Genomic DNA, 14,916 nt, shown 5'->3' on the forward strand with positions numbered 1-14,916 from the left:
CACACATCTCCCCCATTCTGCAGACCCATACGTGTCTACGGCACTAGATTCTTGGAGTAAAAAGAAAAATGCAGTGACAAAACAGGAGCTGATAATGTTACTTGCCTTTACGGTTGCCAACTTTTCATAAATTTTCTACCAGCCGGTGATGGGGGTGCGAACAAAAGGGGCAGGTTGTGATGAAAAGAGGGCGGGCCATGATGAAAAGGGGCGTTTTGTACCATAAAAGGAGTGGGGCCACATTGCCACGATTGCCAGAAGAAGGAGAACACTTATGTTTAAAGTGCATTGGAGGTAGGCCAAGGGGTTTTGTTAAGGGTAAATTTACTGGCAACTACATTGCCGGTAAATTTGTAATACCGGGCTTGGTAGGTGTTTGTAATACCAGCTGGCAGGATCAGACTAAGGGCCCACTAGTGCTGCTGTCCCAGGGCCCCCCTCTGGACCCCTGCCCCCGTGCACGGTTTTTAATGCGCAAACAGCGACCGTTTTTGCAGTTGACCCGAGTATAAGCCGAGGTAGAGTTTTTTATCATATTTTGGTGGCTGAAAAACTCGGCTTATACTCGAGTATATACGGTAATCCTACTTGCCTGTAGTCAAACAACTGGCCCTGCTTCCTTTCTGTACAGTCAAACTGCAGCCCTATCACACGTTATGGTGAGGATTCTGTATATCAGAGGTATCACAAAAAGAGCCTGAACTGATACACATCAGCAAAATGCAGAAATAAACTAGAAACAGGAACAATAGCTTGTTGCTAAACTATGTGCTTTTGGCATTGGCACCCGAGCTTCTAATTTGACTTTCAGTTTTGTATCTGGTATAACACTGGTTATGGAGAGGTCTTGTGAGAGTGAAGTTTTTGATGTCCCCCTGACTATGCAGAAGCTGCTAAGTTCCTGTTTACTGAAACAGCCGAGGATGTAACACCATCATGTTCTTTAAATAAACTCTATCACAATTTGCTACCCTTGAAGGAGAGGGAGGTTGATTTGAAACTATACTGGATATACCCATCTGATATATAAAAATACCTAATGGTTTTAGGGTCATACCCACCATTGGCCGTAACAATTAGAGTTCTGTAAAGTGTTCTCTTGATCTTACGCTGTTAGTAATAGAAGAGGTGTACAAAAATCGTATTTCTGTACGTACTGAAATTTCTGCTTTTAAACAGACACATTTAAATACTTTAAAGGCTGACAGAGAGACTAAGTGGGTAGAGAAATTTGGCCAACAATTAATACTTTACACCTCTGAACTACACAAGTTTAATGGTCTGGCCACATGAGCAGATTCAGGGAGATTAGTCGCCCCATCGACAAATCTCTTATTCTTCGGGGGAACTAATCTCCCCGAACTGCCTTCTCCCTGCCCTCCGCTGGCTAAAATGAAAATCGCCTGGGGGAATGCACACGCGGTGCTTCATTTTCTGAAGTCGCACGAAGTTTCTAGTGACTAGCAACTAATCTCCCTGAATCTGCTTGTGTGGCCTGACCCTTAAAGACAAAAGGTACACACTGTGACTGCAGACTATTAAAATAGAAAAGTTTATAGGTGGTTGACTGGAGGGGAGAACACAGGCAGAACTGTTTCACAGAGACAGAGGTTATTTAATCATTATAACACTGTTGACTCTTCTCCCTACACTTCATCCCCTTCTGATATTGAAACAACTAAATAGGGTAAGGGAAGTGCTAGAGGGCGACCTGTACAAACACCAATAGACACTACTACTACAGCGCTGTGCAATATGTTGGCGCTATATAAATACATGTTAATAAATCTTAGTCCAATCTGGTGCACTCACGACCAAAATAAACAGATGCCTGGGTGCTGGTTTAAAAATAATAGCATAAACAAAAACAAACCGAACTCCAAGGACTTTGTGATGTGAAACAAACTCTTACTCTTTATTACGACATTTCTGCACCATCACTCGGGCCGTCTTTATAGTCCAACTCTGTGTTGGACTATAAACCTTTTTACACAGGAGAACCCCACCTTCCTGAAGTGATTGTGCTGGAAAACCTTGTAATAAAGAGTAATTTGTTTGTTTCACATCACAAAGTCCTTGGAGTGCGGTTTGTTGGTTTTTGTTAATAAATAATAATACCTCCAACACATCATTTCAATCTACTCCTGGGTCCATTGCCCACACAAGAGAAGGGGTGGGGCTAGATATATATGTACCAAGATCCAGACATCGCCAAGGAAGTAGTGTTTAATTTAAGCTTCCCTAAATAAGTTTGTGCTCTCAAAGGGTCTCTCTTTTATACCAACTACAAAACTCATTAGACCTGATGATAGACATACACCACTTCCAGCGGAACAGGAAACTAATGGAACACTTTAGAACTGAGAATAAGTCCAAGAGGGTTCCTTTTTGTAACAAGAGCCCATATGAACCCCCTTAACACCCCTAAGTCCATTGAGGCTTTTACCCGCTTACTTATTGAAGAGACTAATAAACTTACACCAAGGAGAAATCACACGAAGAATGAACTAGAAGCCATTCACAACCACCAGATACCATCCAAAAATCAGATGAGAGACTGACATTTGTAACTACCTTTTCTCCTCATACCAAGGATATGTCTAAGGGTATTTTTGACCATTGGACTGTGCTACAAAAGGACAAGACGTTACCACTTATAGGAGGGGCCGGAACTTGACCGTATTGTTAGTGAAAACAGATCCAATTCATTGCCATCAAAAAACAGGAACACATAAAATTCTGGTAGTGCTGGTTCCCCACTTTTAAGGGGTACATACTTGGCCTAGCATCCAATGTAATTTTGGAAGGGCCCTCTATATTTATAAAAATGACCAGTGCCATGCAGGCTTTATATTAACATGTTAATTGGCACTGAAAAGATTCCTCTCACAGTTCCAATGGGACTTCTGGGGGTTGGAGTCCTCCCCCTAACAACCTTATGGACCGCCTCCCTTAGTGAAGGTGGTGGGCACCGCCCATTAGTAACTAATGCTGATATGGGAGATAGGAGGTGTATCCTCCACCAAATCTGTTGGACTTTGTTTCCACCTTATCTTTTGGGTCCTGACTCTTATCAATGGTGATAAAGAGACATGAAACACAAATTAGATTGCTAAAAAGTATATTTATTAAAATAAACTTTATTTTATAGTTTAACACCTGGTATATACCGGAAGATTAGCATAGCTAATAAGACCCTGGTCAGTTAATAAAGTATTGTAATGTACTATGCACATTTTTTTATGGTAATGATGTTTGCTGATCATTTGGTGGTCATCACCTGTGTCTCACTTTTCCTCGCACAGCTGTGTGTTTAATTTGGCACTGTTTGCTGGGTTTATTCACTTTGAGTGCAGCGAAAAACTATAAAAAATTAATTTCTTTGAGTATATATATATTAGGGATGCACCGAATCCACTATTTTGGATTTGGCCGAACCCCCGAATCCTTCGCGAAAGATTTGGCCAAATACTGAACCGAATCCTAATTTGCATATGCAAATTAGGGGTTGGAAGTGGAAAAACATTTTTACTTCCTTGTTTTGTGACAAAAAGTCACACGATTTCCCTCCCACCCCTAATTTGCAAATTAGGATTCGGCCCGGCAGAAGGATTTGGCCGAATCTTAATCCTGCTGAAAAAGGCAGAATCCTGGCCGAATCCCGAACCGAATCCTGGATTCGGTGCATACCTAATATATATCTATATATAAAGATATGTATATTATTTAGAGATGATTCTGAATTGGAACATAGCCTTCGTTCACCTTCCTCTGGATCAACTATAATGTAAGCAGGTTTTTGTTTAGACAAACAGGATGAACTTGAGTTTTTTTTTCAACCTCATGTTATTACTATCATTAGAAAAATGTGATTAACAGAATCAGCAGCATCTGCCGTAACTTGTATGTGACGGCCAACATGGAGTGTAAAAAGTCACACACCAGTTGTGTGGTGTTTTGTTCTTCCTCTAGCATTGCATAGCTCCCTTGGGTTCAGTTACAGCTGATTAGGGAACCCAGCATTTACTACCAGATCAAGCTTCCCTTGTGCCCTTACATGTAAATTATCAGAGCAGGCTGGGGGTGCATAAATGCTTGCTCCAAATTGCTAGCAGCATATATGGGTACAAGTAGTTACAAGCAACATGGGCATAGCATTGATTTGTGTTAGATTTTGCATATATCGTAGCACTTTGCCATTGCCCTTGCATTACTATATGAGTCATAGTAACCGAGGCTGGAAAAAAGACACATATCCATCAAGTTCTGCTCTTTGTGCATGTGGTTATTACAATATTACTTTATATATAACGTAACACCATGGAACGGGACCCTTTCATTGAAATCCCAAGTTACAGACTCCAAAGCATTTCCTTTTATAATAAAATACGTTGCAGACCATGTAACATTCCATGAACACATACACTTATATGAGTCCTAGTAACTAAGGCTGAAAAAAGCCACATATCCACCAAGTTCTGCTCTTTGTGCATGTGGTTATTACAGAGTCTCTGGCTAGCCCAGGGGAAGGTAAATAAAATACAAGGTTTGTAGGAAAACCCTTTCTATAACGTAACACCAGGGAATGGGACCCATTCACTAACTAAAGTTACAGACTCCAAAACATTTCCTTATATAATAAAATTCATTGTAGACTGTGTAACGTTCAATGAACACAGCCCTGATACAGATAAGACATGCACAAGGAACACAAGGCACAGACAGAATGTATGAGTGTACTTACCATTGAATCTAACTGCCCGCACAGCCCCCTGATTGCACTCTAATTTGTGCTGCAGTTTCTGGGGTAGCTCTGGTGCTTTGGGTTTTGGAGCAGGAAAGGACATGGCGACAGCAAATGGAATCAGCCACACGGTGACCTGGGCCTGAGTAAAGAGAATCTATTAAATCTGCGTCATGCTTCACAAATGTCACTATTAGATACAAACACTCTCTACATGTAAAGAGGTAGTTGCCAACAGGGCTGTTGCCACTGCCCTTAAAGGGGTTGATCACCTTCCAAAACACTTTTTTTCAGTTCAGTTGTTTTCAGATCCTTCAATCTTTTATTTTTTTTACAATTTTCCCAAAACGTAAGTTTAAAGCTTAATGTCCCGACTCCCTGTCTCTGGTGTTTCAGTCTGGCAGTTCAGTAATTATGGGGCAGATTCTGAACAGTTACAATTTGCTACATTTAATTGATACAATTAGTTGATACATTTAGTTGATACATTTCTCAGCATCATTTCTGGATTATTAGCAACTATTGTATCAATTCTAACAGCTGCTTTTAAAGCGAAACTCCACACAAACATAACTTTAGCTTTTTGAAAAGTAAACATAATTTCAAGCAACTTTGCAATTAAAAAATATGCCGACTTTTCATGATTTTTAATGGTTTGGAACAGTTCCCTAAGTCTAGCCCCCTGTTCTCCTGCTGAGCTGGCTGACTACTGTTACTTTGTATCAGCGGCCACCTGTCCTCAGCCTGCATCCTCCAAAACCCCACAATTCCCTGCACACGTGATTCCAATAATGAACAGAACATCACAGTGCAATGCATTGTGGGTTATGTAGTTCCTGCATGCTGTCTGTAAGCTGTGGAGAAGTTGTTACAATTTGTAACATCAGTGTTTAGTCCCTCCATCCCTGCCAGGATTTCAAATGAGCTTGAGGAAAGGCTAATGTAAGCCTGAAACTTTGCTGTATTTTGTCTGAATAAAGCCCTTCAAATAAAGGCTTTTAAAGAAAATTCCTGTTGGGTGCTATCTATTTTGCAAAGGATTTCAAATGATGCAGAAAGAAAAGAACTGTTAAACAGCCAGATTTCAGCAGAGAAAATGGCATTTATTCATACTTTTTGAAGAAACAGGTAATAACTGAGTTGGTTATATTAGGGGTTTCTGTGTTATGTGGGCCTCTTTATCAAATTTTGGGTTGGAAGCCGGAGTTCCCCCTAAATGAAACTCAGGGATTCTGCTCAGCAGGGACATAGATAAGAAATGCATCAACTAAATGTATCAACTTAGGACAGTAAAAGAGTCAGCGACCCCAATCCAAGAGCGGCTTTAGAAGGTGGAAAATGAAACTTTACACTTCAATATCAGAAAAATGGTCGAAAATAAAAAAAATAGAAAGCAATTGGAAAAAGTCTTTATTTCTGGTGAACTATCTAAAACTAACTAAACTGAAAAAATGGTTTGAAGGTGAACAACCCCTTTTAGACAGGACAATCTGGTTGGCAGTTTATTTAAATGCACAATGCAGGGCAGTCTACAATGTGAAATTATTAATTATCCAGTCCAAGATGTGGATTATATATATATATATATATATATATATATATATATATATATATATATATATATATATATATATATATAAAATACACAAAAGCCATGAATATCTTGTAAATTATATCCTTATAAACGGTGATAAATTATACCCTTACAAACTATAACATATGTATTTGTGGTCACAGCCTCATTGCACCCCCGCCTTATGGTTTTAAAAAATAGTGGTGAGCGCTACTTTCCCTTGTTTGTTATAGTTTATACAGGAGCAGAGACCAGCTCCATGTTGTAGCTCCCACCCTTCCCAGCTATAGTCAGGTGATCCCACTGGTGTCTAATAAAAGGGCAGCCAAGTTTGGGAGTTTTACTTTGAAAGCAGCAAGTAAATTGCAGGTAAAACGTAGTCCCTTTGTAAAATGTATAATGAAGCAATAGAATTCTTAATGAATCAGATGAAAATTGAGTGTAGGACTGGCCAGATATGGGATGACTTTGACGTAGTTGGCAGCTTAAATATATTGCAATATATGGACAAACAATCCCTGTTTTGTTTAAAGGGTAAGGCATTTTTCAGTAGCAGTATGCACAAAATGTCTCTGTCTTAAATATATTGATAATGGGTTGAGTGCAGAGGACTCTTGTATTTGTGTGTGTGTGTGTGTATATATATATATATATATATATATATATATACACATATATATATATACACACACACACACACACACAAGCCATGAATATAGTGTAAATTATATCCTTATAATACACAAAAGCCATGAATATCTTGTAAATTATATCCTTATAAAGTTTCTTGATAAAGCTGAGTTCTGATGTCATCAGTTATAAATGGTGAGTACTGATGTCATTTCTGTCACATGACTCACTGAAATTTGTGTATTACAAGTACAAATACCCCCAGTTGTAAAATATGATGACATTAGAAGTTAACTCGGAGTTCCATGACCTGTATAAAAACACTTGGCCTTGGCCTCGTGTTTTTATATGGTCATGAAACGCCTCGTCCTATAATAGCCTTATATTTTACAAGATGGGGTACTTTATTCACTATATAAACGGCTCTTAGTGATGTCAGTTATAAACGGAGCTTAGTGGTTATTTTTGTCACGACTCACTGAAACTTGTGTATTATAAAAAAATAAAGTACCCCTTATTGAATAATATGAAGATATCAGAAGTCACCTCAGAGTTCCATGACCTGTTTAAAGGAACTTGGCCGAAACTCCTCTGTGACTTATAATATCCTTATATTTTACAATAAGGGGTACTTTATTCACTATATTTCAGTTAAAGGAAAAGTAAACAAAGTCTTTAATCGTAAGGCCCCAGCACAGGCCTCTCTCACCAACAGCTCCAGAGATGTGACTAGATGTCACTGTGCCCACAGCAAGATTGTGCATTTGGGAAAGAGAAGAGGGAGGAGCTGAGACACAGAGATACATAGAGAAAGTAGTGATTTGTAGCCACTCTAAACAATAACATAAAGGGAGAATGGCTGCAAGGGCCTAATAACCCAACCCCCCTCTTACTCACATACTGATTTTCCTCTCCAGCCACCTACTAATACATTCCCAAGCTTTGGTGTATAAACATTAACCACGTGCTCCTCCTACAACGAGACTTCCCGTTCCGGTGATCACGTGTCCCTAGACATCCGGTCTCAGTGCCGGAAGCAGCTGGTTCGGGTCGCCACTTGGCTCAGGATTAGTCCAGATTCATCAGTCGGGGAGAGAGATGACGGGGAATGGAGCGAACGACCCGAGGAGACCGGGGAAAATACACCGGTAATGCAGAGGGTTTTGTTTTTTTTCTACTGACTTTTCATAGAATCGATTGTGTGCTCTGTGCTACTGCCATAGATTTAGCCCACTATTGATTTTAGCGTTGGAAAGAAAGAGCCTTTGCCCAGGCCCCTCCATCCCTATGTGTAGTCAGATACTATGGCTTATATTATATGTATATGGCACAGAGATATATCTATATACCAAAAGCTATAGGGGAATCATGGGAGTTGTAGTTCAACCACAGCTGATTTATTTTATCTCACCTCCCCCCCACTCTTCAATTGTCTCTAAAGCTGGGCATACAAGCACTTTTTTGTCTGATTTGGACCCCCATGTGTTGGGTCAGATTGGGCTGATGAAGCGGGTGATCCCATCATACTGTGTTGGGCCTGAGGAGGGGTCCTATGTGCTCATGTCTTTGTTTCTGATGGGTTCCTAAAGGTATCTCTAAACCAGACCCAGTCAGCAAAATATATGCCAATATACGGGGTCCGCCCTGCCAGTATCTGCTTGAAAATTGACCAGATATGAAATTGAAAATTACGTTGGACAAGGAGTGGTCTCCATAAGCAGGGGCTGCCTACGCTATAGCCTAAGGAACTAGTGTGATCAGGGGACCATTTCTATTTTCTTTTGATATTTACTTTTATCTGTGAACCTGCTGGGAGAAGACGACAGGCAAAGTTTGTGCACCCGGATACATTCACATCCAGTGATGTCACTGCCAGAACCCAAACCTGACCCCACGTAGAGAGCTCAGCTGCACATGATCCCAGATCTAGGGATGCACCGAATCCACTATTTTGGATTCGGCCAAACCCCCGAATCCTTCACAAAGGATTCGGCCGAATACTGAATCCGAATCCTAATTTGCATATGCAAATTAAGGATGGGAAGGGAAAAACATTCTTTACTTCTTTGTTTTGCGACAAAAAGTCACGTGATTTCCCTCTCTGCCCCTAATTTGCATATGCAAATTAGGATTCGGTTCGGCCGGACAGAAGGATTCGCCCCGAATCCGAACCCTGCTGAAAAAAGGCAGAATCCTGGATTCGGTGCATCCCTACCTAGATCTGAACACATCTGCAGGCAGCAGTAGCCTAGAAGGGGCCCTGTGTGGATGTAACCTAGGGCCCTACACTGGATGAGCCAACAATCAGATCAGCCCAATTTGGCCAAACCCAGGGGCCCCAGCAGGTGGGCCAGAACATAATGCAAATGTTGTGGATTTTTGAGTGATTATGTCTCTGCCATACTTAGTATTGCCACCTGACCGGTATTTTACTGTCCTGGCTGGTAAAAATGATGGCTGATCCCAATGTTATTAATAGGGAAAAAAGATAAATATATAGGAATGCTGGTATTTTTTTCCAGAAAAGGTGGCAACCCTAGCCATACCCAATGGAAGTGATGAGTTACATAAAGCATACAGTTAAAACCAATAACTGGTGATATATAATCATAGGAGATAATGCACGAGTGTGTAGCTTTGCTATATCCATCACTGAGTGAACTATAGACCAAATCTGAATTCTACACAGGACACTTCAGCCTCAGCGATAGGGGAACTTTACTTTATTTGGGATGGAAGTTCTGGAGAAAATATATAATGAAGACGTATAATGTGCATGCTGATACTTTATTCCCCTAATCATAATCAATCTGTATTTACATAGGTATAAAGCCCCAACCACAGAGAGCTCTCCAACTCAAGACGATCCTACGCCTGATTATATGAACCTGCTGGGGATGATATTCAGTATGTGTGGTCTCATGCTTAAGGTACATTTGCAAGGAACAGCCAAGATTTCTTTGAATATCTATTGAGAGCAGTTGTAGGAACTAGTAGGAAGCTGTAGGAACTAGTACATTGCTGGGAATAGTAGTTCTATATAACATAGAGAGCTAAGGTTGTCTACTCCTACCCTTGAGTTTACAGTCTATGAAGATAACAGGAGTAGGATAAATTGGATTGCAGGCGGGATAATCTTATTATAATATGCTGTTTAGAAGTGACCAGATGGTGTTGTATAGGTTTCCTTTACAAGCTGGGGATTTATGGCACAAGCTGAGCTATGCAAGATGCTTGGCGTTTCAGAGATTGTTTTCATCAAGAGAAAAATCATATGCATGTATTGGACCTGTTACCCAGAATGTTTGGGACCGGGTGTTTTCCAGATAACGGATCTTTCCATAATTTATATCTTCATACCTTAAAGGAGAACCAAACCCTTAATTATAAAAACCCCTACCCTACATAGACCCTGCTCCCCCTCCAGCCTAAGTGTTACCCCCGTTAAATGCCCTTACCTCTTTATTTACCCTTCAGTACAGATTCTGTGCAGCACAGGCTCCAATTGTGCATGCACCGATACTCCACTCTCTTCCCGAAGATTACCAGGGGGCAGGGAGGAAGGTCTATGTAGGGTTGGGGGGGTAGGGTTTTTTTTAAATTAAGGGTTTGGTTCTCCTTTAAGTCTTCTAGAACATCATGTAAACATTAAATAAACCCAATAGGCTGATTTTGCTTCCAATAAGAATTAATTATATCTTAGTTGGGATCAAGTACAAATTACTGTTTTATTATTACACAGAGAAAGAAAATCATTTTTAAAAATTTGGATTATTTGGATACAATCCAGTCTATGAGAGATTTCCATCCCATAATTCGGAGCTTGCTGGATAATGTGTTTGAGGATAACTGATCTCATACCTGTACTGTTCATACATACTGTGTTTTTTGGTGTAGCGTCATCTGTGCAGATCTAGTATATGAATGGGAGCTACCATGTTGCTTGTATCTTATTTCCCTTTAAAACTATCCTCTTTCTGACTCTCCTACATTTAATATGGATAAAGCCTCAATATAAATGTGTTTTTTTCTGCATTACATTTGTCCTTATTGTTTATTCTCTCTCCCCCTTATTAGCTGAAGTGGTGTGCATGGATTGCAGTTTATTGCTCCTTTATCAGCTTCGCCAATTCTCGCAGCTCTGAAGACACCAAGCAAATGATGAGCAGCTTTATGTAAGTCCTGCAGGAGGCCTAAGGAAACTGGCAGCTTTGGTTGCCTGGGGCTATGGTTTATTTGAGGTGATTGGGGGGGGGGGTGGAAGTGAGATATGAATAAGAACATATAGGTAGCTTGGAAAAGAAGATAAATATTGTAGGGCAGAGAGACCAGGGAAATGGAGTTGGGTTAATGAGTGAGGAGTACTGTGGAGAAGAGAGACCAGGGAGGGAGTAATGGAGGTGCAGTTGGGTAGAGGGAACTGTGATACAGAGGACAAAAATGTGATGCTGGAATGATGAAATACTAAAGTATGAAAATTGAAGTTCTATGCTGAAAGAGTACGGCTGGGGCATGAAAGAGATGGAGTGTATGAAAATGGAAGTTCTGTGCTGAAAGAGAACTGTTGCTGATCGGTTGCTTGATGCGCTTCAGTACAAATTAATAATAATCAATGTATTGTTTTCTCCCAGGTTATCCATCTCTGCTGTGGTAATGTCTTATCTACAGAACCCACAGCCCATGTCGCCTCCCTGGTAGCACCGACTATTCCATCCTGGCCTGGAGAATCTCTTTATACTGTCTGTCATCCCCTGTAGCCCCCAGGTTTGGGGTGTCTTTCTCAATAAATAGACTGGTTTTGGAGATATTTGCATCTGTAAAAGAGTCTTTGCTGCCCTGTCTGTACCCAAGTAGTGCTTTTGGGTTCTGTGTTGTCAATGCAGTAACAAGCGTGGCCATCTGCAAATAGGATCAACGGGAATACATTAACCGAGTAGAATCTGTCACCTGGCATACTCTAACTTTAGTGTCAGATCCTACATCCATAGCAGTTAAAATTGAAACCAAAAAAAAATGTTAATTTACTCATTGATTCATTACATTTTCTATTAATAGTGGTTTCTGAGATATTTAAATTTTTAGACTTCTAGTACAAGTATGGGATCCATTATCTGGAAACCCGTCATCCAGAAAACTCAGAATTACGGAAAGGCCATCTCCCATAGACTCGATTCTAATAAAAAAATTAAAATTGGTGGTTTCGAGATTCTGAGCTGTTACAATTGCTGCATTAGTTGATACATTTCTCAGCAGCGTCTCTGGAGTATTAGCAACTATTGTATCAATTGTAACAGCTGCCTGTAATGAAACTCGGCGATTCTGCTCAGCAAGGACAAAGATAAGAAATGTATCAACTAAATGTATCAATTTAGAACAGTTTACAGGGTCAGTGACCCCCCTCCCAGAGCTGCTTGAGAATCTCATCTCTCCCAACTGTATTTCGTGAGATGGTGGTGGCCTCATTAAATGCTGGTGGTCAAAGCCTCCTATTAATTGTGTCCCTCTTTCAATATTTTAGTGCTGGGAAGTATGCCATCTGCATAGGGATTACCATATATTTATAAAACATTAACATATTCTGCAGCATTGAATATAAATGGGTGTGTACAATAAAGTGATTCTGACACTAAAAAAAAACTACAATTCAAAATATTAATGTATATTAACTTTTAGTATGCTGTAGAGATATTCTGAAACAATTTGCAGTTCGTTTTCACTTTTTATTATTTGTGGGTTTTGAGTTATTTAGCTTTTTATTCAGCAGCTCTCCAGTTTGCAATTTCAGATATCTGGTTGCTAGGGTCCAAATTACAGTAGCAACCATGCATTGATTTGAATAAGAGACTGGAATAAGAATAGGAGAGGCTCTGAATAGAAAGATGAGTAATACAAGTAACAATAAATTTGTAATCTTACAGAGCATTTGTTTTTTAGATGGGGGTCAGTGACCCCCATTTGAAAGCTAGAAAGAGTCAGAAGAAAAATGCAAATAATCCAGAACCTTTATGGCATTTCTCCAAGCATCTTGCCATCTGGGGAGAAATGCAATGATAGAAATTTGGGGCCAGAATATATTAGTGGGCTGGTGGTGAAATGCTACAACTAGCAATTCTAATCCCATAGTTTGTTCTGGTGGAAAGATGGGAAATGTGGTTTTACAACACAAAAGATCATAGGCAGATGGTGATTGTTTTGTTCAGGGAGGCTAAAATGTTAGTATATGACTGCAATGGCCGTTACCATCCTATAACATTTTTTTTGTCACACCCGTTATTAACTCTATTGTGCTAAAGCAAAGATTCTGTTGGTAGCAGTGTGATTGAAATACAGTTATGGGATCTGTTCTCTGGAAACCCACTATCCAGAAAGATCCAAATTATGGAAAGGCCATCTCCCATAAAAGTCATTTTATCCAAATTAACTTTTTTAAAAATGATTTCCTTTTTCTGTGTAATAACAAAACCGTAGCTTGTACTTGATCCCAACTAAGATATAATTAATCCTTATTGGAAGCAAAACCAGCCTATTGGCTTTATTTAATGTTTACATGATTTTCTAGTAGATTTAAGGTAAGAAGATCTGAAGGAAAGATCTGTTGGGCTTTTTTCAACTACATTCAGGCCTATAGCTCTTTCTCTAAATGAGCACCAAATGTTAGATGAATTTCATACCAACAGCTTATGCTCAACTCAATATGCAATTTTTTTCAGTCCCCACACTTATTTTGCATTTTCCATCAGATCCACTCCCCCAATAACCCCTGCAGACAGACAATCATCCATACACCCCAGCAGAACTATATGAACCCATACAGCCCCAAACGAGCCTGTCCCAAGACTTTTCACTCTTCAGCTCCTATATGTCACAAAAAAGCCTTTCTATAGCATAGCAGCTAAGTTAAATAAATGAATATCTGTGTGCTTATTCTATTATAAAGTTATACTACACACCTTCTCCTCCTCTCCACAAGTTTCCCTGCTCAGTGATTCCTCTGTGTAGTCCTGAACCTTACTGGGCAGTTCTAAACTTACACTGGGAAGGAAGACAGGCATAAGCAGCAGAGTGTGAGCCAAAGAAGAGTCTCCTTTGCCAGCAAGGTAGAGAACACTGTGGCTCGATTATTATGGTCTTCCACTTGCATCCCTTCACTTCTTAAAGGGGAAGTAAAGTCTAAAATAGAATAAGGCTAGGAATGCTGTAATTTGTATACTTAACCTAAACATGAACTTACAAGCCTAATCAAATAAATGATTTATGCTTTCAAAGTTGCCCACAGGGGGTCACCATCTTGTAACTTTGTTATACATCTCTGCAAGACCAAGACTGTGCACATGCTCAGTTTGGTCTGGGCTACTTAGGGATCATCATAAATGATCAAAACAGCACAAGTCAAATAATATCTGCCAGAAGCTGATACAACAAGACTGATTAATAATCAGAATATACAGACTGCACTGGCTCCTGTGTTGTCATGTAATCTAATGTGGATTTTATAGTTTTTGTATTGTTTAATACAAACTTTCTCCAACGCTGCACAACCAGTGGCTGCAGGAAAATAGTCCTCCAAATAGAATCCCAGTTTATCTGTTTAAATCTGGCTCCATGATCTTTGTCCCTGCAGCTGGAGTTGGAAACAGTAAAGGGGATGTAAAGGCAAAAATAAAATCCAATACAAATCTGTACACAGTCGCCGACTGCTCTACAGAGAAACAAACAAAGCTGCTTGAGTTCTGCATGGCTGGGAAGTAAGGTGGGGGCTCCCCCTGCTGTTCATAAGTATGATTGTTTCCCTGCAGAGCAGTTAGGGACCGTCTGACAATTCCTATCCACAGCAGTAAATGAAGGGAGAATTTCATTGCATACATTGCATACACATTTTTTCATTAAAGTGTATTGGAAAAAGTTTTTTAAAGAAAGTAAAAATGGGATTTTATTATTTGCCTTTATATGCCCTTTAACCCTCCCCATA

At 39.9% G+C, this 14,916-nt stretch overlaps 2 protein-coding genes across 2 annotated transcripts in view; one reads left to right on the forward strand and one right to left on the reverse strand.

Annotated features, from left to right (window-relative positions):
* The window catches only part of wdr83.L (WD repeat domain 83 L homeolog), a 17,234-nt gene extending 9,326 nt beyond the window's left edge, over positions 1–7,908 (reverse strand). Inside the window, 2 exon segments of the mRNA NM_001096235.1 lie at positions 4,745–4,886; positions 7,845–7,908. Coding sequence (NP_001089704.1) covers positions 4,745–4,847 — 103 coding nt within the window. The 5' untranslated portion in view covers positions 4,848–4,886; positions 7,845–7,908.
* Positions 7,879–12,668, forward strand: wdr83os.L (WD repeat domain 83 opposite strand L homeolog; the record flags this gene model as incomplete). Its single annotated transcript, NM_001091094.1, is given in 4 exon segments — positions 7,879–8,095; positions 9,772–9,877; positions 11,025–11,122; positions 11,579–12,668. Coding segments are annotated over 4 exon segments (321 nt in total). The 3' UTR covers positions 11,646–12,668.
* Between the last annotated feature and the right edge of the window lie 2,248 nt (positions 12,669–14,916).

This window comes from Xenopus laevis, chromosome 3L (genome assembly GCF_017654675.1).
Source record: "Xenopus laevis strain J_2021 chromosome 3L, Xenopus_laevis_v10.1, whole genome shotgun sequence".
NCBI classification, from domain to species: Eukaryota; Metazoa; Chordata; class Amphibia; order Anura; family Pipidae; genus Xenopus; species Xenopus laevis.